At 44.2% G+C, this 23,324-nt stretch overlaps 1 protein-coding gene across 4 annotated transcripts in view; it reads left to right on the forward strand.

The window, feature by feature from the left end:
- USP45 (ubiquitin specific peptidase 45) overlaps nucleotides 1-23,324 on the forward strand; it is a 204,974-nt gene that overhangs the window by 27,914 nt on the left and 153,736 nt on the right. For all 4 annotated transcript variants that reach the window (XR_003855613.1, XR_003855614.1, XM_029595370.1 and 1 more), the window contains exons 2-5: nucleotides 4,941-5,063; nucleotides 10,150-10,319; nucleotides 12,445-12,548; nucleotides 14,905-15,005. Coding sequence is in view for 2 of the 4 variants with exons in the window: in XM_029595370.1 (XP_029451230.1) it covers nucleotides 4,961-5,063; nucleotides 10,150-10,319; nucleotides 12,445-12,548; nucleotides 14,905-15,005 (478 nt within the window). In the remaining 2 variants the exon portion in view is untranslated. The remainder of the gene's footprint in view (nucleotides 1-4,940; nucleotides 5,064-10,149; nucleotides 10,320-12,444; nucleotides 12,549-14,904; nucleotides 15,006-23,324) is intronic.

Raw genomic sequence — 23,324 nt, forward strand, 5'->3', positions numbered from 1 at the left:
AACTAAGTATATCCCATGCTACTGATACCAGTAATAGCAGTGGCTATTTTCTAAGTCAACTTGATTAATAGAAAGTAATGAACTTCTCCGCCAAGAACTTATCCAAACCTTTTTTAAACCCAACTACACTAAATGCACTAACATCCTCTGGCAATGAATTTCAGAGCTTAATTGTGCATGGAATGAGAGAATTTTCTCCAGTTAGTTTTAAATGTGCTACTTGCTAACTTCATGGAGTGCCCCCTAGTCCTTCTATTATCTGAAAGAGTAAATAACCGATTCACATTTACCTGTTCTAGACCTCTCATGATTTTAAAGACCTCTATCATATCCCACCTCAGCCTTCTCTTCTTCAAGCTGAACAGCCCTAACCTCTTCAGCCTTTCCTCATAGGGGAGCTGTTCCACCGCCTTTATCATTTTTGTCGCCCTTCTCTGTACCTTCTCCATCGCAACTTTTTTGAGACACGGCGACCAGAATTGTACACAGTATTCAAGGTGCGGTTTCACCATGGAGCGATACAGAGGCATTATGACATTTTCCGTCTTATTCACCATTCCCTTTCTAATAATAATAATTCCCAAAGTTCTGTTTGCATTTTTTACTACCGCAGCACCCTGAGCATTTCAATGTATTATCCACTATGATGCCTAAATCTCTTTCCTGGGTGGTAGCTCCTAATATGGAACCTAACATCGTGTAACTACAGCATGGTGGATACAGCAGCTGTTTCCCCTGTCGTTAGAGGGCTTACCTGAGCCAACAGAGGGTGAAGTGATTTTCTCAAGGTCACAAGAAGAGTCAGCAGGATTTGAGTCCCAAGCATCCCTGGTTCTCAGCTCGCTGCTCTAACTGCTAGGGTGCTCCTCCACTCTCACACAGAAAACCACACTCCATACTGCTAACTTGTCGGTATACGGCTGAGAATAACACTAAGGTTAATCGGCGTGCTGATTCTGAAGGCAGACGTTCCATGCTCTTCCACAGATTTCAGCACACTTTCACTCCAAGGCTTTCTCATGGTTCCTTGAGGCTTTGCTGTTGGTAAAAATGATGGGAACGAAAGAGGTTTAGGAAGAGGAGGAAGCAGGTTGTTCGCTGACTTGTGGAATCGTGTATGTGCAGTCCCATGAAACATTTTAGAGGACCAAAAATAGGAGAAGAGATTAAAAACCGTGTGGTTCTGTTAAGCTTCCAAGAAACTGCTTTCTTCCCCTCTGCCTTCCCACTCATTCTGTTTGCCTCAAGCCTTTCCCCTGCTCTGCTCTCCTTCCTCTCCCGGCTTGTCTGTGTTCCTCTACTCGTGCTCCTTACTCTCTTCAGCAGCTGGCAGAACGGGTCATCAAGACAAAGCAGGCACTGCCACGGTGTCTCTCCCTCTCCCTCTCTCCATGGAGGAACTGGGTCCTGCTGCTCCTGAAGGGTCAAGCACTGCTTTTCCTTGCTCCATGGCTGTGTCTCTGGCCAGGAAGCTGAGGAACTCTGGTTATGGCTGATTGCGGCCTCACATTTGTCATCATAGGAAAGGTAAATTTAGAAGGCAGTGGCCACCTGAACCACAGCTTTGTCTTCAGAACCCACAGCCAGTCGGGTTTTCAGGCCCATCCACAGTGAATGTTCATGGGACATGTTTGCAGATATCTCAGGCATGTTCATTGTGGTTTTAAGAACATGTCATACTGGGTCAGACCAAGGGTCCATCAAGCCCAGCATCCTGTTTCCAACAGTGGCCAATCCAGGCCACAAGAACCTGGCAGGTACCCAAAAACTAAGTCTATTCCATGTTACTGTTGCTAGTAATAGGAGCGGCTATTTTCTAAGTCAACTTAATAGTAGATAATGGACTTCTCCTCCAAGAACTTATCCAATCCTTTTTTTAAACACAGCTACACTAACTGCACTAACAACATCCTCTGGCAACAAATTCCAGAGTTTAATTGTGCATTGAATGAAGAAGAACTTTCTCCGATTAGTTTTAAATGTGCCACATGCTAACTTCATGGAGGGCCCCCTCGTCTTTCTATTGTCCGAAAGAGTAAATAACTGATTCACATTAACCCGTTCTAGACCTCTCATGATTTTAAACACCTCTATCATATCCCCCTCGGCTGTCTCTTCTCCAAGCTGAAAAGTCCTAACCTCTTTAGTCTTTCCTCATAGGGGAGCAGTTCCATTCCCTTTATCATTTTGGTTGCCCTTCTCTGTACCTTCTCCAATCGCAATTATATCTTTTTTGAGATGCGGCGACCATAATTGTACACAGTATTCAAGGTGAGGTCTCACTATGGAGCGATACAGAGGCATTATGACATTTTCCGTTTTATTCACCATTCCCTTTCTAATAATTCCCAACATTCTGTTTGCTTTTTTGACTGCTGCAGCACACTGAACCGACGATTTCAATGTGTTATCCACTATGACACCTAGATCTCTTTCTTGGGTTGTAGCTCCTAATATGGAACCTAACATTGTGTAATTATAGTATGGGTTATTTTTCCCTATATGCATCGCCTTGCACTTATCCACATTAAATTTCATCTGCCATTTGGATGCCCAATTTTCCAGTCTCACAAGGTCTTCCTGCAATTTATCACAATCTGCTTATGATTTAGCTACTCTGAACAATTTTGTGTCATCTGCAAATTTGATTACCTCACTCGTCGTATTTCTTTCCAGATCATTTATAAATATATTGAAAAGTACAGGTCCCAATACAGATCCCTGAGGCACTCCACTGCCCACTTCCATCCACTGAGAAAATTGCCCATTTAATCCTACTCTCAAAGTATTTGAATGGCAGATTATCAGATTTGAAAACATAGTAAAGATAAGAACTGTAAGGCTCACCCAGTGCGTCCAGTTTCATTCCTGCTGCAATTGCAGATCGGTTAGAGACCCGGCTGTTGCAAACTTTTCCATTTAATCCATCTGCAATATCACTCACAAAAGTATTGAATGGAACCAACCCCAGGTCGAACTCTGAGGCGCTCCGTTAATTACCCTTCTTCCTTCTGAATGCATTCCATTTACCACCACTTTTTTTTTTTTTTTTATCATCTGTTGCTCAGAGAGTCTGTAACCCAGTCCAGCACCTTGGGGCCCGCTCCATGGCCGTTCGGTTTATTTATGAGCCTCCTGTGCATGACAGTATTTAAAAAAAAAAAAAAAATGATGAATCGGGCACACGTAGGAAAAAATGATGAATCGGGCACACGTAGGAACCAAGACGCTCATGTCGCATCTGATCCTCTCCAGCTCTAGGCCATTGGATCTCAGCCGGGGAGAGTGGCAGAGGAGAAGAAATCTGGTGACGGCCACATGGTTGCCAGGCTTCAGAGGCAGTGAGGTGGAGGCACAGTGGTTTTGGTCACCCCTTTTTTTTTTTTTTTTTTTAGCAGCAGATTGTAATTGGATTTCAGGGTCTCTGCCCCTGGGTAAAGCGAGGTTAAGTAAACTGTGAACACAGCATAAGAATTTGCCGGTCCGGGTGGGGCCGAAGGTCTGTTTTAGGCCAGCGTCCTGTCTCCGGCAGCAGGCAGTAGGTGCTGAGAGGAGGAGAAAGTTATTCATTGGGTGGGCTGTGCAGGACCTGTTACTGTGCACCTATGGGATATATTTTTTGGGGGCTGGAGAAATGCATGCGCACAGAATGATAAATAGTTACGTGCTGTTAAAAAAAAAAAAAAAAAAAAAGACCAGGCGCTCCTGAAGTGGGGGCCTTTACTCCTTCCTTCCCCCGTATCAGGAATTGGATTCATGAATTCATACGGTTTTTCTGTCCTCCTTCACTGTATTTTGCAGCACCCATCCCAACTATTTCTTCATTCTCTTGTTGACTTGGGTGGGAGCATTTGGGGGGGGGGGGGGGCTCTTTTTCGACCATCTTTAATCCTTAATGTCCGCTTAGGTCTCAGCGGCCTTTGTTCTGCCTGCGCTCTCTGTCGATCTGCTCGGAGGTGGTGGTTTAATTATGGCTCCGAATGGTAAGCAGGCGTACGTTCCTGACTGGTCACTTAGGAGTACATTTTCAAAGGGGTTTAATGCGGCAAAATAGCACATACGCACATAAGGGGCAGGCATCGGCACGTCCCCGATTTTTTTATATGCTGAGGCAGGTATTTCGTAAAGTGTGCGTGCGCACCGCTTTGAAAATACTTGCGGGCGTACTTGGGAACCACCAGTTCGCCAATACGTCCGCCAGTTCACCCAGACCTGCCACCCAAAAAACTGCAGACAGACAAGACCGATTTTTTACTAGCGCGGGTCAATTAGCAGCAGTAAAAGTGTCTGAATAAGTTCGATAACTTACTTGTCTTATAAAATAGTAACTTCCGCATAGTACTTTTTGACCTGGCCCTGAAACGTCCCTGAGCACCTCTTTCTTTGCGCTGGTAAAAATATGTGCGCGAAACCAAAAAAAATCGAGCATAGCTTCCGATGTTTGTTTATGAAACTGCATCTATTACACGTGTTATTTATTTTTGCACCTAAAATATACATGCATTGTGTATAAAATAGAGAAAGCGAGTGCTGTCAGAGCAGGGCTGCGTGGTATTTTATAAACTGTGCCTGGAGGTTGTAAAATATTAGAATAAATCTTTTGCGCGTCCACTTATGTGCACAGATCCACTACCGCGAATAGGTTTCAAAGTTAGACCCCCTAATTTTGTTGCAGTGCCGAGATGACTTGGGGTTTTCCAATGGGGGATAAATAGAAACACAAGGGGTTTAAAGCACCAGCTCTAGCACTGGAGCTCTTCATTTCTTGTTTTTTGCAATGGGGAAAAGGTTTTACTTTAAAAAAAAAAAATGCTCAGAATTTATCATTTAAAGGCTGTTCTTGCTCATTAGGAGCGAGATTTCTTATATCGAGGGACAGAATCTATTCCTTGGGCACAGGCACCAAAGCAGTGATATGCATGTTTGTTTTTCCCTCCCAGCCCTCTTCAGCAAGTAACACATGCGGGTGAAAGACCCTTCGTTGTGCGTGGTCCCGGACAAGATGAGGCGGGACAGAAAGCCAGAGAAACCGCCCGATGAAGACTCCTCGGATGACATTGCAGGTGAGCACAGGGCAGGCCAGCGGAGAGAGGGAGGCAGCACTTTCCTGTTTTACGGGGAAAGCAGGAGCGAAGCACCTAATGTAACATGTGGAAAACTTTGTGCGCTTTTTTTTTTCTTTCACGTTTCAGCAAAAAAAAAATAAATCTAAAACTCAGTTCAAACAGAATGATCACGAGCTCGATATCAGAAACTAGCCTTGCTCCAAAGAGCATTCCACGCTCTCTTGCCCGCGATGGGGGCTACAAACTGTATCGTAGGGAAGCACCTAGCACAACGTCATGAACTAGTTCAGACCTATATTTTTTATTGACGACTAAATTTACTTTGATTTTCCATCAGCTTCTCCCATGATCTACCTCAATAATACTGATAGCTGAAAACTTGTTTTGTAAATAGTACTTACCCGATCAAAAAAAGGCCATGAAGCTTATGCAGACTTAGCAACTCCCTGGAAGGTTTGTAGTCACATCAGTGCCCACGCTCCTCTGTACAGTGTTTCGGCAACCTTCTTCAGGGGTCCATAATTAGCCATAACAAAAAGCACAAGAACGTGTGTTAAAATGTATCCATATGACTTGAAGTAAAATAAACTAAATGATTTTCTTGTGCATAAGCTTCATGGCCATTTTTTGATTGGATAAATACAGTTTACAAAATGAGTTTTTACCTGTCAATATCATTGAGGTAGTTTATGGGAAAAGCTAATGAAAAACAAAAGTAAATTTAGTTGTTAATAAAAAAAAATATGTTTGAACTGGTACATGACGTGATCCTAAGTGCTTAACTATGATAAAGTTTGTAGCCCGTTGCGGGCAAGAGACTGTGGAGTGGTCTTGATACCAAGTTATTGATAGCTCTGTTTGACTTGAGTTTTAGATCGTCTGTTCATCTTTTTTGAATGTTTTGGCAAACATTTTTCAGTGCATTTCTGATTTAAGCAGACTTTCTCCATGTTAGTAATTGTGATCCGCTTGATGCAAGAGAAGGCCGTCCAGTAGGATAGCGTTATGATAATAAGGTAACTCACCCAGGCTTTACCATTCAACAGGGTTCTTCAGCTTCAGGCATCGAGGTCCACAGACAGGTCTGGGTGGTGTTAGTCCACAATTAATATTTCAGACTTTTGCTTACACTTGGGCTTGGCATAAGAATCCTGGTTAATTATCATCGTATAGATACTCTGAAAATCGAACCTGTTTTGTGGCATCACGAGGGCTGGATTTGACGTCTCCATCCATGTGACACGGCATTTTATCTCACTGACACCTTTCCTTACTGCTGTAAGGGACAGGTGGATGAATGGCATGGTATCCTGACCGCCCCACCTTTATACCCTTGTCACCACGGCCTTCCACGATGCTGCCTTTGGCTTCCCCCTCGATAGTTAGTCCTTTGGGTCCGTGCTCGTTGCGGTTCCTGGATCCGCCGCGACTTGGAAAATCTGTTCCTATTTCACTACAATAGAATCACAAGGGTTGATATGTGACTAGTTAAGTTAGCCTGTCTGGCTGACAACTGGGATATTATATACCCAGCTATTTTAAAGTTAGCCAGATAAGAATATCCGGCTGGCTTTAGGACAGCCCTACGGTGCAGTCAGAGTTAGTCGCATTCCGGAAACACCTCCCTCCCGCATCCGGCTCACCCCCAATTTATGCAGCTACATTCTAGCCGCAACCGTTGTTGAATATCACCGTTTTTGCCATTTAGGCGATTAATACAGCTAGAACTTGAAGTTTGTCTGTGCTGGAATCCCTTTGTGCATTTGGTGCTGCTAGTGCCACCTTGGAGTAACGTGGTTGCCTGTGCTACATGCCTTAATGCTTTCAGCTGGCAGTTGACTCTTTTGACACGGCCACCCACATTGCGATGCAAAGAAACCAGCCTTTGAAAACAAGGACCGTAGCAGGCATGACGCTTCGGGCAGTGAGATCTGTACGTTGGGCCAGACTGCGTCCTGAAGCTTGGCCTGGAGTGGGGGAACTGAGCCCAAGGAGGCCTGTGATAGGTGGGGAGAGGGTGAACGAGAAAGGAACACCTGCTGGGAATTTAAAGTGAGGCGGTGGCACGTGGAAGTGACTGCCTTCGTATTTAAGTGCTTGTATGATAAATCCGGGCACCGCCTTAAGGCAGAGTCTGAGATGAAGGCGCTAACGTATAGTAATTTTATTGAATGATAGATGCCCATAGCTGAGAGTCGAAAGGGATCGGTACACTGCTTCCCGCTGCTAACCATGGCATTAAAGAGGCATTCCCTGGCCACCAAATGTGTAGCTTGGGACGTGCAGGAGCATGTGGGAATGTGAGCCACGCTGCCCTACTTCCATGCCCAGACCTAGCTCGCAAACACCACTCACCACCCCCTGCTCCAACCCCATTGGTGAGGTGATACCCTGGTTCTTCACTGAAAGTGTCATCAGTTTGTGTCGTCTTCCCCCCCCCCCCCCCCAATCCCTCTTGGAGCTCTGGGGGTAAAACTAGAAAGCTGCAGCCTGCTTTTTATCTGAGGTTAAACTCTGGATGCTGGTCTCGGAAAAGGAAGGATCGGTAATTTAAATGAGATTGAGCAAGGGATGGCTGTATTGCTATTGGATGTATGTTTTAGTTTAATTTTGAATTGCTGTTCTGTAAACTGTTTTTGGTTTTTTTTTTAATTGTATTCCGCTTTTGAGGTTTTTTTAAAATATTTATTTATTTAGATTTTTTTTACATCCTGCTTTTTGGCACCATAGGTATTTGCCTATCCCCAGAGGGCTTACAGCCTAATAGCTAGATTCATCATCCTGCTATATGTATAGCTGAATGATGAGCCGTGCCAAAATAAAAGAAGGGGCGGGGGGAGCGAAATTGTGCAGCCGGCTGCCACGGGAAAAGGTATAGTTTTATTTCCTGCGCTGCTGCTGGCGATTGAATGTGGGAAAACATTATCGCCCGCAGCATTGCTGGGCCATAATCTCACTCAGACCCAGCCCACACTCTTTCCCTCTTCCCCCCTCATTTAAGTAATACTGCCAGGATGCAGCCGTTACTGAGTCTGGTAGGGAGTTATCGCACGCGATAAGGCCACATCACATTTTGATAAATGACCCTGTAAGTTTGTTCCTGAGGCAGTGGAGGGTAAAAGTGACTTGCCCAAGGTCACAAGGAGCAACAGTGGGACTCGAACCCTGGCCTCCCCGATTTGTGGTCCAGTGCTCTAACACTAGGCTACTCCTCCACTCCAGAGTAAGGGGATAAATCAAGCATAAGTGACTACACCCCTCCCCCACCCCCAGTTCCTTCGCTTCCCTCCATCCCAGTTCAAGATTAGTTACATTCTGTATGAGAGAGAATGGTAAAATTTGATTTGCTTTCAGATACCCACGTATAACATAGGACCTATTGCTATGCTATCTGTTTTCTATATCTGTGACCAGTTTTCTCCTTTGCTGCATTTGGAAATTGGTGGGGAGGGGTGCTTGTGCAGCATTTCAAGCAGACTCAATCAAATTATCTGGTTTTTGGAGAGGAAAGTGAAAGCCCCTCTTGTCCAGCATGGAGGCGCTTTGACCTGCGCTGCGGGGCCCAGGAGGCCATTTTTTTTTTAGACAGAATGTGAAAAATGTACAAGAGTGTAAAAGCTTTTTACAAGGCCCTGTATGTTAGCTCCATAAAGGTATGTCAGAGATTATGTAATAAACATCAAAAGGAGCAAGTGCTGCTCTCCACAATCAATATTTAAGTCACCACGGAGATGCAGGAAAAATTAAATCAGACCCGAAGCATCCAAATTTTAAATATGCAAATATTTTTATTCATCAAGTCGGCAACTCCATTGCTCAAAAGGTACAGAATTTATTCGACACAGGGTCCCCCGACACGGACCCGTGTTTCGCCAAACGCGGCTGCGTCGGGGGGGAACAGTAAATTCTTGGTGGCATTCAAACTAAAAATAAAGGAAAAGACTATTAAAATTTTTAGGATAGAGACTGATTACAGCAGTGGATCCTATATTGTCAAAGACAATAAATATAATACCATATGGGTGAAAGCTTTTATAATTTATACCCACAGAGAGAAAAACAGCGCTTATGCAAAGTATTGGTAAAGTAAAGCGGAAATAAAGATTTTTTTACAAAAATTAGGGCGGAATTCACCAAGTTATAAAGCACCAATCGGACACAAAAGATCAGAACTTCAGGATTATGAGCGGCTATCCTAAAAATAGCAGCGAATTACAGGACAAATCATAGATATATTTAATAACTTATAAGAATCTCAAACAAACTTCATTCGATACATCAAAATAAAATAAATTAATCGAGATAAGTCAACTTTCAATGTGGACCTTCTAGCATTTATAGAGTCTAAATATTTGTGAGAGGTTCTGATCGCATATTAAAATTATGTAATGCCATGTGTATGGTTGGAGAGTCTTCTTTTTTTTCTTCAGTAAGAATTAGTGTACAGATAGCTGGAAACAGGAATAGTATGTGGGTAATTTTACTTTCTTTGTAAGCTTGGATGCTTTATTCCACCTCACCCACTTGCACGGCACCTGTGTGCCTGCAGAAAGTTTACCAGCAACTAATGAACAGCTTATTTTTTTTTTCTTTTTTAAAGGATTATTATTGGAAGACCACCAGGGCAGTAGGTTTGGGGGTTTTTTTTGTTTTTTTTGCCGACAGCAGTAAGAGTACATCTCTCTGCACAGGGACCTGCCTTTGTACTGATACTGGAGCTGTTTTTAAAGGAGCATTTTTTTTCAGCTGTTGATTCAGAACTGGAATGCTCCTTCAGCATATGGAAAAGTTAAAAGCTAAATCTAGTATTCTCTGGGAGAAGAGAATCATTTTGAGTTTGAAACTGCTCCTTTAGCCAGTGTTGGCCTATCAATGGAGAAATGGTACAGTCCTGATAATCACCCTTGCATCACTCTTATTTTAAAAAAACATGTTTTTTGTTTTTTAAATTGACTTTGATTCTCAGAACATGTAACTCGCACATTTTGGTTGCAATGGCTAAGAGCAGCATTTGCTTCAGCGCTGTAGCGTGGGAATTTGTAGCCGCTCTTCTGAACTGACCCGGTGACGCGCTGTGTTCCAGGCTTGACGTGCCAGCACGTGAGTCGAGCTGTGGATGTGAATCGGGTGAAGAAGGCGGTGGCTCAGAACGTCTGGTCCATCTGTTCAGAATGTCTGAAGGAGAGAAGGACCAGCCAAGGGGAGCCGGTGTCGCCCACGGATATCTGGTTGTGCCTCAAATGTGGCCATCAGGCAAGTGACCTTCCAGGGGAAGCTGTGGAGAGTTGGTAATGCTGAGTTGAAGTGGACAGATGTGATAAGGCTTGAACCCTGTTAGCTGCAGGAAAATTAATAATAATGAAAAACTAAAGTTTAGTAAGATATTACCATTGCAAGACCTCAAGAAGTCATCTTCATGACATCTTGAGATCCATGTTTAAAAGGGTTTTAAGTTACCTGGAAAAACCCCAAGGTTTAAATTTCCCACCCCTCTAACCAGATAAATTTTAGTGAGGCAAGTCATTACCCAGATACAATTTATCTGGATAAATCAGGGGCATGGGGGGGGCTTAAGTTATCTGGGTAACTCCAATTTTCAGAGTTATCTTCACTCTAGATGTACAATATTGGGTTCAATATGTATATATTTGACTTATATTCCGCCTGTCGACATTGTCAGACTGGTTTGCATTCAGGAGTTGCCATGCAGGAAAAGAGGATCTTGGAGCTGTCGCGGACAGCATGTTGACATCCAGCGGTGGTCAGAAAAACAAATAGGAATTACTTAGAAGAGGGGTAGAGAACACAACTGGGGGAATATAATGATACCTCTGTGTAGATCAATGGCAGGGGGTGGCCAGCTCCGGTTCTCGAGAGCCACAAACAAGCCTGTTTTTCAGGAGATCAGGAATGATTGTGCAGGAGAGAGAGATTTGCTTACAACGGAGGCCGTGCATGCAAATGTCTCTCATGCATATTCACTGTGACTGTCCTGAAAACCAGACCTGTTTGTGGCTCTTCAAGACCGCATCTTGAGTGTTGTGTAGAATTCTGGTTGCTACATAAAAAAAAATAAAAAGATAGCAAAACTAGGACAGGTACAGAGAAGGGCAGGAAAAGTGATTTAAGGGGATGGAGAAAGGCAGAGCAGATTAAGGCTCTTCAGCTTGGAGAAGAGATGTCGGAGGGGATATTTATTGTTGAACCTTGATAAAGGTTCGTTTGTATATTTGTGAGTAATATGTGCTAAGAAAATAAATGCAATAGAGGTATATAAAATTGCATACTGTAGAACCGGTTAATAGGCAATGGCCATATATTGAGATAGTACTAGGACTTGGGGATGCTCCAGAAAACTAAACGGTGGTAGATTTAAAAGTAGGAAATGTTTGTTTTTGGGTTTTTTTTCAGTCAGTGCACAATTAAACTATGGGATTTGTTAATCCAGAATCTGGTCAGGGTTCATAGTACAGTTGAGTTTAAAAAAAAAACCAAAACAAAAAACGGTTTGAACAAGTTTCCAGAGTGCAGGGTCCACTAACAGTTATTAGCTGGGTGGTGGAGTCTGGCGTCTCCGCCTCTTACTTCTGAGAATGAGCTTCCTTGTTAGACTCTGCCGAGTGCTTCCAGTGACCTGGTCTGGCCACCGACAGAGACAAGTCACTGGGCTTGATGCCCCATTGATCTGATCCAGCATTGGCCATCTTATGCTCTTAAAAATGAAAGGTACATTGGTACACAGATTTATCCCTTAGAAACACAACTAATTGAACAGATTGGGTAAAAAAAAAAAGTACTATATCTATAATCAATTCCCTTTTCGGAACGTTTCACTGTAGCTTATTTTAAAATGGAACAGATAGCCTGAACAGATCCTGGCAGAAAGGACGCCTGTATTAGTGGAGAGCCGAAGGGGTCCATGTGCAGATATCGTGTCCCTGAAAGCATTGTATGTTATCAGCCAGTCGCGTTATCACGTAATGCGGATCCAGACCCGCTGGTTCCTGCTTCATCGTTATCTGAGGGCACGCAGCTGTGGCTATCACGGAAGCAGGGCTATTTCCATTCTGGGTTTTCTCATTCTGCCACCCCACCCCCTGTTGTTTATTTATTTTTTCTGCAGTATCTCCTTTTAAAGAGGTTTGAGGCAGACTTTTGCATGCCAGTGTAAAAAAAAACAAAAAACCCCAAAAACAGCTCAAAGCCTTATTTTTAAAAACATAAAATGCACCACGAATTGCGTGCGTCCCATTTGATTTTTATCTGACCGTGCAGGAAAAAAAAAGTAAATAAAAAATTAGCAGAATGTCTGCATGCCACATGAAGGCTTGACAGGAGAATATTGTTCACAGTGTGCTGTGTTTTCTCCCGATTCCAGGGCTGCAGTCAGAATTTAGACGGCCAGCATTCCTTCAGGCACTTCCAGGCACTGCACGCGGAGCCTCACTGCATCGTAATCAACCTCAGCACGTGGATTATATGGTAAGAGACGCACCACCCCTCTGTCTCTCTTTTACTCTGCAGCGCCTGCCACGGATTTTGCACTTTGTCCACCTGGTGCTTAACTGATTTATTGTAATACTCTCTTCTGATAGTGGATGGGGCATGGGTTTTAAGGTGTGGATGATATTGTTGTCAAATATTGTGTGTCAGTAAAGATATGACAAAAAAAAACCTAAGGTTGCTCTCCATTCTCTGTTCACTTTGGTTTTTTTTTAACTTGTCTCCAGCTTTAAAGGTTGATCTGTTCACATCTCTGGGCAGTTTTGGCTGCTCCTCTCTATTCTCTGTTTGTACACTGCCCCCGCTCCCTCCCTCCCCCAGCTATCTAACAGGCCGATTTAGTAAAGTCCGCCGGAGAGCGGGCGAATGCCCGCTCTCCTGGCGCACGCACAGGCCACTCGCTTGTGCGCGCGATTCAGTATTTAAATTAGGTCCGGCGGTAGAAACAGGCAAAAGGAGGTGCTAGGGACACTAGCGCATCCCTAGCGCCTCCTTTTGGCCTGGAGCAGCGGCTGTCAGCGGGTTTGACAGCCGACGCTCAATTTTGCCGGCGTCTGTTCTCGAGCCCGCTGACAGCCACGGGCTCGGAAACCGGACGCCAGCAAAATTGAGCGTCCGGTTTTCGACCCGACAGCCGCCGGCCGACTTCAATTTTTTTTTTATTTTTTTTACCCTTCGGGACCTCCGACTTAATATCACCATGATATTAAGTTGGAGGGTGCACAGAAAAGCAGTTTTTACTGCTTTTCTGTGCACTTTCCCGGTGCCCGAAGAAATTAGCGCCTACCTTTTGGGTAGGCGCTAATTTCTGAAAGTAAAATGTGCGGCTTGGCTGCACATTTTACTTACTGAATCGCGCGCGAATACCTAATAGGGCCATCAACATGCATTTGCATGTTGAGGGCACTATTAGGTTCGGTGGGTTGGATGCGCGTTTTCCGCCCCTTATTGAATAAGGGGTAAGGGAAAACGCGCGTCCAATGGCGGGTTAACAGTGTGCTCTGTCGGAGCGCACTGTGCTGTATCGGCCCGTAAGTGGGGTGTGATCTGGCAAGAGGTCAAAATTACTTCCTTGGAGGTAATGTTCCCTCCCAAGGAGTGACTAGGCGTGAGCAACGAATTTTTTTTAAACAATTTGAGTGCCATTATTAGCGTTGCATTTCTGTATATAGCACAAAGAAAAATGTACGTTGAGCGACCGTGTAAAACCTGCGGGCGATCGCTCACGCGCACTCTGCTTAGCTGGAGCAATGCTTGGAGGCGATTCCTCTGACTGTCCTTTGTCCACTTAAAATTGAGGAGCTTTCTCTTAGTCATGGAGTAAGTTCTTTTGCGAGGGATCTGCTCGGATACAGGAAGAGGATGTTCCTGGGAGCGCCGAGGTTAACGCGCAGGGAGGGAAACAAGGCAAAGCCCTTTATGTCTGTGATTGGACTGCCTGTAGAGGAGGAGGCGTGCTGGGGCAGTGGGGGAGCACGTTTATGTCGGAGGAGGAAATTTAATGTGCCGGGATTGAATTTTCAGTGGGGATCGGGAAGCGCTCGGACAAGCAGGCACGAATAAAAGTGCCCGTGCCAAGTTTCAAAACGAAAGTGTGCGCGTCCTTTCAGTTTGAAAATGGGTGCACGGTTGGTGGGTTCAGCCGCCCCCACTGGAATTTGGTGCCCGCTTCAGCTGCTCTCGGTCCATGTGAATTGTGACTATATACTTAGGGGGGAAAAAAAAATTCCATGAAGGTTTGTTTCCCCCCCTTTGAAGTTTTATTCCTTTGCTCCAACTGGGTGCCTTTCTTTTCCTGTATCATTAAAATAAATAAATAATTGGAGGCTCCAAGAGTGCGGCCCTTTGAGCTCGGGACGGTGCATCTGTTTGTGTTTCCCCGGCGGGAGTGATGCCTGGGAAAGTCTGTGCCCCTCCCGGCACCAGTGCCACGGAGCTGGATCCAGGCCTGGCATCGTCCCTGCCGGCAGTTTACCTTTCTGCGTGAAGGGGAAGGCGGGGGTGTGGGAGACTCGGGTTCTAAAGCGGGTTATTCCCCCATTCATGACCCGGGTCCTGATTCAGACCCCTGCTTCTCTGCCGTGACGATCTAGCGCGGGCAGGAACGGCGAAGGCGTGGCTCTCCGTGCCATTTAAATGCTGTTATGCGGCCCAGCTGCTGGGCCCGCGGGCTGCAGAGTTTGGCCGTGCACACGCCGGGTGTCGCTGTCAGTTTGTTGTGTCCGCGGCCTCTCTTTGGATGGAAGGCACCGTACGCTTCTCATCCGTTCTTGATGGGTTGTTTTTTTTTTCCCCCCTCCTGCCCGCACTCTCTCTTTGTTTTGTGATCCTGTAGGTGCTATGATTGCGGTGAGCAGCTCTCGACACAGTGCAACAAGAAGTCCTTGGCTCAGATGGTGGATTTTCTCCAGAAGCATGCCAGCAGGACTGAAACAGGTAATGCTGCTTCGCTTCCGGCAAGTTCTCTTGGCTGTGGGGTGGGGGCTATGCCCTCATGCGGATGGGAAAATCCAGTTCTAGGGCATTCACACTGTCTGAAATAAAACGGCGACCCTGCTGCTGTGTGGTGTTTCAGGCGCGCGGCGCGTCCTTATGGCCGCCATCAGCGGAAGGGTTTACTTTTGAGGCTGATTCCTTTGTTCTTCCAGCAAGCTCCCTTGTTGCTCCTGTGGATCCTCCTCTCTTCCCTGTTGCACGTTGCCTCACTGCCTGGCCTGTAAAATTTGGAAAAGTGGTCAGAAAACTTAGGTGCCAAGCAAACATTTTTGAGAACCAGGGAAACTTCTTTTCATTACAAATTTTTTTTTTCCTTTCCCAAGCTTATTTTTATTTTTTCTTGATGATTTTGTTTTTGCCACTATTTATTTTTCTTTACTTCATTTATTTATTTATTTAAAATTTTTATATACCGCCATTCATGTTGCAAACACATCATGCCGGTTTACATATAACAGGGGTGTACTGTGAACAATTCAATAACCTATTTGTGTAGAAGGAAGCAGTTACAAATAACAAGGTAATAGAACTGGGAGGAGAGAAGAAAAGGGAGAGAATATTAGGTACTTCATGCTTTTCTTTGCTTACCCCTGCCCCTCCCACCCCCATTTTGGCTTTTTTTCCTCCCCTCCGAGTACCCTCCAGTCTCTCTTTCAACACGGCCGGCAGCGACGGGCAGCCCTGGGCCACAAGCAGCTCTTCCTGGGCCCGCACCAGCAGCAGCTGTAACTGAGCTGACGCAAGTACCACGTTTTTAGGCACGAGGAGTGTAGGTTTTCTTTTTGTATCCTCAGATCTCTGGGCCTGATTGGTTCACATTGCCTGTGATGTCGCAAAGGGTTCCACACGTACTTCATGAACCAATCGGATCGCATTCCTTTGTGACATTCACTGAGCCATGGGGATCCAGGGGAATATATTTTTTTATTCCTTTATAAATATTTTTAACCATCTTCCTGCAGTGCATCCAAGGCTATGGACAAAATGATGCATAAACAGCACAAATATAATAAAAGAGAAACCAAAACTATAAGAATGAATAAATTGCATGTCTATGTAATTAATACATTACACAATTAATTATTTGATGGATTGGTTAATTATTAGTTAAAATATGCACCTCAGAAAAAAGAAATGTCAGTAAATTGAGTGGCATATTAAAGGGGTATAAACAGGAGCCAGACTGGTCCTACCAGTAAGAATAATAGATGAGCCATGTACACCATGTAAAATAAACGGTAGCAGGGAGTCAAGCGCGTTGTTAATGAAAGGCCAAGTTTGCACACGGCTGCGAAACACCAGTAAGATATTAACAAATCCCCTGACTAGCAGGGAAGCAGCTGAATGGGTTTGGGTTACAAGTGAAATGTGCAATTGATACACACTGTATTCCCTGTGCAGCTGGCTGAAACGTCAGTGTACGGCAATGCGGGGACAAATTTCCGTGACTGCCTGAGCCAGTGTTTTCCTGTTCAGTGGCCAAAAGTCTTGTATGTGTGTGAAATATTTATGTATAGAGCACCTGGTGAAATTTCAGAAGCCCTTGAACAAAATGCCTGGACTTTTTAGCAACTTTTCCTGCACAGAAAATATATAAGGCAATACTTTTTTTTAAATGAACTGACTGTCGACATCTTATGACTAGTTCTTGCAGTGATTTGAGCCTGCAGACGAGGCCCATATGTAGGCATAGGCAACTGCCTCCGGCGCCAAATTCTTATAGGCGCCAGAGCGTCGCCATCCCTAAATCGTAGCCTGCAGCCGCGACGCAGCATCTCTTTTCTAGCAGTGCCTGAAGATGAAGAAGAAGCAATCGTGGGGCCACCTGCAACCCCTCTCACATGCTGATGGATCCTGCAGCGCCCCGGTCTCCCCTCTTCCCACGTGGGCTTCCTGTTACCATGGAAATGCATGTGAGGGGAGGGGCATCACAGGGAACGTTGTCGCCACATGAGGGCTGTTGAAGGCCCTGCAGAGCTGCTTCATCATCTTGGTGGTGAGTAGGGATGGTGAAGAGGGTTTGAGCAGGTGGGATCATCACCCATCCCCCTTCTGCAGGGAAGAGGGGGGGAGGAGGTAGAACTAGAAGACTGGGAGAAAATGAGAGAGGTGGAACAACGGTGGGCCAAACTAAAAGGAGCAATTACAAAGGCAACAAATCTATATGTTAGAAGAGTAAACAAAAATAAAAGAAATAAGAAACCAAGCTGGTTCTCAAAGGATGTGGCTGATAAAATAAAGGCAAAAAAGCAGCATTCAAGAAAGGATCCCAAAAAGAGGAACACAGGGAAAAATATCTGGTGAAACTGAGGGAGATGAAGAAAGAAATCAAGAAAGCAAAAGGTCAGGCAGAAGAAAGGATTGGCAAAGAGGGAAAGCGAGGTGACAAAACAATTTAAAGATACATCAGAGAAAGGTCCAAAGTGGTATAGTGAAATTGAAAGGTGACAAGCATCAATGTGTGGAGAGAGATGAAGAAATGGCCAAAATATTAAACAAATACTTCAGTTTGGTGTTCACTAAAGAAGACCCTGGAGAAGGATCATCGCTAGTTAACAAGACAGTGGATGAGGGTGGAGTAGACAATACTCCATTTACAGAAGAGAATGTATGGGAAGAGCTAGGAAAACTGAAAGTGGACAAGACCTTGTGGCCGGATGAGGTACATCCCAGGATATTGAGGGAGCTCAGAGATGTGCTGGCAGGTTCGCTGAAGGACTTGTTCAATAGATCCCTGGAAATGGGAGTGGTGCTGCAAGATTGGAGGAAGAATTGCATCAGGGGAGAAGAAATGGGGTAATCGGAAACCAGGTTTGTTAAAAGTGGACTCCTTATGGCGAGCTCTTGTAAGTGGGATTTAGATAGTGAGTCTCACCATAATTTTACTGTTTGTTGAGGCTCTTCAGCCCAGTCACTTTACAGGGACAACCCGCTTTATTTATTTATTTTTAAGTACAGGTTGAGACGGTCCTGGTTTTATCCCAGTACAGGTTGTAGACTTGCTGTTCTGGTTCCTGTAAGCAAATCAGGCCTGTAGCTTCGGGCATTCAGCGGTGGGGGCTGGGGGGTACTGGGTCAGGCTGTCCTCCTAAGCTGATGCCCGATGACAACCCCACAGCCAGTATCCTCCCACTGCCCTCCTACTACTCTCCTCCCCGGCTTCCCTGCCATTCTGCTGAAAACACTGCTCTGGAATGCACAACGTGTGTGTTTGTATCTTGCCATCCCTTCACTCAAGCTGTTTCCCTGACAGGCCAGCCTAAAATGTATAGATTTTGGGGTCTGGGAACTTTGAATTTGAGGACATTGACACATGAAGTCATAATCAACAGCTACTCCCCCCCCCCCCCCCCACCCCAAAAGTCTGAATGTTGGACTGTAGTGAATGGCCATTGGTTATTTTGAGGTCAGGCTGGTCTTTTGAGTATGGCAGACTAAGGTCAGTCAAGGTTAAGCAGAACATTCTTTCCTTTCCAAATCCCTGACTCTTGATTTATTGATGATTTAGTCTGATATCATCCCCCCCCCGCCCCCAGGCAGTTAAGTTATATGCTGGAGGATGGCTTATTTATGTGTATTGCACATTTCGAAGAAACGGAAAAAGAGAGCCACATTGGTCAAGAGGAGAAACTTGCCAGGCTGACTTAGCTGAGCCTCGTGAAGAGTCGCGCTGGGCTGGTTTCTTCCGGTTTCTTAAGCCTTGGCACGGCGGTGGAAGTAGGGCCTCCCCTTGCCTCCCAGCTTCATTGTGCCTCTAGACGAAATAGAAATTGGATTTTTTATTTATTTATTTATTTTATTTAACTTCTTTTACTATACCGACACTCAAGACCAGGTCTTATCGTACCGGTTTACATTAGAACAAGGGGAAAAATCAATTAACGTATAAGTGGAAAAGAGAAGTTACATTAAAACAGGGAGAGTAAAAACATGGATGTCGGAAGATAGGACAGAATTAAGTAATTGAACAATAAGTTAACAAAATTACAAACTATAAATTAACATAAAACAATAAATTAATTATTATTGGATTTTCCAAAGAACACGTGACTGCCTAGAGAAGAACACTCAAGTCTTTTCACTGCCTTTGCACAGAAATGTTGTGCCCACCCTAGGGATGGATTTTCAGGCAGAAATGATTGTTCATCTTTATTTAAAAGAAAAACAAAACAAACCCTTACGTATACATCTAGCATTCCTTTTCTAAAGAAAGACAATTATAAGATTTTGTAACATAGCACAAAAAGAGAGAGCCGTTTGCTTGGCTCTGGCCGTGAAGCCCTTCTCCTGAAGGGCCATGGGCATGTGTTCAGCAGCAGGAGGCTTGACCTTGGCAGAGAGGGGTGCATATTCTGGGAATGCAGTTTTAATTTAAAAAAAAAAATAAAAAAAAAAAAAAAATAAATATATATATATATATATATATATATTTTTGTGAAAAGATTTGTTCACAAAGAAACTGGATGAACACAAACATTTACCCTCTAGCTGAGGTGAAGTGTGGCAGCAGAATTAACCGCCACCTCCAATGCACATTAAAGTACACATGCTAGGACGAACGCGATACATTAAGTTAATGCCCGCACCTTGTGTGCCACCCCCCTTTTGGCATCTGCATTCCTTGAGTGCACCAGTCCAGGCAGGCAGATCAGCTGAGCCTGTGTACAAGAAACGCAGTTCTCGGCATCTCAAATTGTGAAGACCTGCGGGTTAGTCTGCTGACTTCTGCAGCCTACTCGGGAGTTAGGGTTGCCAACTGCCACTAAATTTAGGGGCTGTCCATAAAAATCATTGAAAAATAGACCTTTATAAAAGGTGCTTATGCCAGCCCTAAATTTTATGCATGATTGCCAACCCTGGACACGTTGTTTTCCTGGTGACGTCTGATGCTGAGCAGGAGCCCGAAGTGCTGTGTTTGAGCCACTGTCGGAAACAGGATATTGGGCTGGTTGGACCCGGGGTCTGACCCAATACCCCTACCCTTTCCTCTGCGCCAAGGCTGAAAAGCTCTCATTCACCCCTGAACATTGCAGTCCCACGGTGCTGCCTGTCCAATGTAAACACCGTCACCTTGACCTGTTTCTTTATGCCGTAGAGAAGGGTGGGGGCTGGGTCACGATCCCTTCGCTGACCTTGAACCGTGACATGAAGAGCAGGCTCCGGCCAAGCCCTGGACTCTGCAGTTAAAGAAACCTGCAAACTGTGTGCAGAATTTTATTGCTGGAGAAAGATTGTGTGTGCAGATGGGTTTGGGTTTGATGCGAGGGGTTACTGGGCATTGATACAAAATGTGTGGGACGGGTGTTCAGACACTGGTTATATTCTTGTCTGTGCTTCACTGCTCTCTAACATTTCTCAGTTTCTCCTCTTTGCTCACAGTGGTTCAGGCAGAGTAATACCACGAGGTTCTTTCTGTTTGTAAGCATATATATTTATCAGGGCAATTCGTGTGAATCCGCTGTTTAACCGTGAAAGTGAAGTGCCCTGGTCTGCTCTGCCAGGTCTGTCCCTTATTGGGTGGCCGTGTGAGGAGAGCCAGGTGGTGCTGCAAAGCTCTACGCGGTGGAAGCGTGGCCAGATCCCAGGGCTGACTATTTCTCATCCTGTACCCCTGAAGGGAAGGCAAAAATCTGCTTTTTCCATATGCTTGTGCTTCAGCTCTCGCCTGCAGCTTTGCCCAGATGGCCCCAGCTGAACGTGATTTGCTTTGGAGATGCTGACCCAGTTGTTTCTGAATGCGGATGAATGCATACAACAACTGCGGCACACCAAAATGCACATTTCTATTTACATGGTTTTTGAGTTTGTTTTTTTTTCCTCTTAACCCTTTGTTCTTTTCCCAGGCCTGGCTCAGTATAATAATAATAATATAAAGGATCTTGTTAAAGTGACTGTCCATTAATCACATCTCACTTGAACTTCTGTACATTACTCTGTTGATCTCCTGCAATCTCAGGTTATCTGTAATATGCTAAATGTTTATCGGGTTCTGGCCCTTACGGCTGTATCTCTTCTATCCTGGATTCTCTGCATTGGCTACCAGTTGTAAAAAGAATTTTCAAATAATCTCCTTCATTTTTAAAATGTTAGAGACTTCTAGACTGGAATATTTAAGATCCCAATTGCACGGCTGTGTAGCAGCTAGTATGCTGACATTATCTCGACATAATTGCTTAAATTCTCTGATTTAAATTAATTGGATGGATACTTCCAAAAGGGCATTCTCCTGTGTCAGTCCAACTCTTTATAATCTGGAGATCCAGCAGTTTTTAAAAAAAAACAACAAAAAACAGTGCAAAGCTTTACTTTTGAAGTCTCCTATGGCTCTGCTTCTGCTTACTTTCTGTGTTGGTTTGCTTTTATCCTGTAGAGATATTTTGATAATTGTATTGTTTAATTATTTGGGTTATGTTTTCTAATTGTTGTTGACTTCAATTTTATATGATTATACCTGCATTTATTTACTGTGTAAACCGCTTTATAGCCTTGTAGGAGATGTGGTCAATACATTACCTTTACCAGGTAAAGGTTTGCTTAGATTTGTCGTGTTTTTTTTGTTTTTGTTTTGTTTTATTTTTCTTTAATTCTGGCTAAACCTGGGTGCATGCTTTGGGCTGGTTTCTGGTTTGCAAGCATCCTGTGTGAATGCTGGTGAAGGGACACAGATTCCTAGGGCTTGTGAAGGGGCGTCACTCTTGAAATGAAATGAACCCCCTGGTTCCCTGTACCTCCTCCCCCCATCCCCCCATGTAACCTGGAAGGCTCTTTCTTGTCTTGACTAAGATTATAAACTCTCTCCCTAAATTGTCCTCCTAAATGCCCTGGCTGAAAATCATCCCCCATTAGTTCATTAAATACGAAAGGGTAAAAAAAAAAGCAATCAAAAGCAAAGCAAAAAGAAGGGAAATTATTGTAAAAGAAGATTTTATGGGATCTTTTACTTCTTTTTGACATTTGCACATATAAGGGATTGTGAAACTTGTGGGTGAAATGTAACTCCACTTTATCTATGAAAATCCCTTAAAGGAGCAGGAACCAGTTAGCACTTTGTTCATCATTTAAGGTTTATTTACCTTTTTCTGCTTTTTGTATGTTTGTGGTATTCAGGTGCCTCTTTAGTTATATTTATTTATTTAGCCATTTTATATACCATCGTTCCAAATAAAGATCACAACGATTTTCAACATGATGTACATAATATACATTGACAATTATATTGACTTAATGATGCCAAACATACATATTAAAAACTGACATATAGGGGTAGATTTTCAAAGCTTTATGCACGCCGGGCCAATTTTCAAAGGCCCGGTCATGCGCGTAAGTCCCGGGGCCTTGGGAAAGGGGAGGGGGCAGGGTGGTCCGCAGGGCAGGGTTAGAGGCCCCCACAACCTGCGCTTACCCCGAGGCAGGCGCAAAAGGTAAAATAAAGATTTGAGGGGAGGGCTAGGGGACGGGTAGGTTATAGGAAGGGATGTTTAGTGTAGAGGGTTGGGAAGTTCCCTCCCAATCTGCTCCGAAATAACATGCGTGCACCTGTGCGTGCATGTTATAATATCGGGCGTCCATGTGTGCACGCCGGGTAGCGCGCACACTTTTGAAAATCTACCCTATACTTGGGATAAGTTATTTAGTTCAGAAGATAGGTTCTTAATGATTTTGTCCTTGAAGGATGCATGCTCTCTGTTTAGGTGATTTTAAGTTAGGTTATAGGCATTTTGGAATAACCATGTTTTTAGGTCATGTTTGAATTTCTTTGTTTCTGGAGTCTTAGATACTCGGGTAGAGAGTTCCATAGCATTGGGCCAGCTATTGAGAACATGCAGTCTCTTATTTTTGTTAGGTGAGTATTCCGTAATGATGGCACAGCTAGCAGTCCTTTGTTTTGGGATCTTAACGATTTCTGTGACCTGTATGATTGTAGAGCTACATCTACCAAACCAGAGTTATCAGAATGGATGGTGAAGTGTATTAATATTAGGACTTTGTAGATTATGCGAGATTGTACAGGTTGCCATTGAAGAGCTAACAGTGAATTTGATGTGTGATCGAATTTCCTTGAACCAGTTAAGAGTCCAGCCGTGGTATTTTGTAAAAGTTTTTTTTTTGTTGTTTTTTTTTAAGAAGACAGTTGGGAACTCAGAGTAGAAGTGAGTTATAGTAGTCTAAGTTTGAGAAGATGAGGGTCTGCAGGACTGTGCAGAAGTCTACATGAGTCAGAATGGTTTCAGTCTATGCATGCAGTTTGGCATATCCTGA

The sequence above is a fragment of the Rhinatrema bivittatum genome, chromosome 3 (genome assembly GCF_901001135.1).
Source record: "Rhinatrema bivittatum chromosome 3, aRhiBiv1.1, whole genome shotgun sequence".
In the NCBI taxonomy this organism is placed as follows: domain Eukaryota; kingdom Metazoa; phylum Chordata; class Amphibia; order Gymnophiona; family Rhinatrematidae; genus Rhinatrema; species Rhinatrema bivittatum.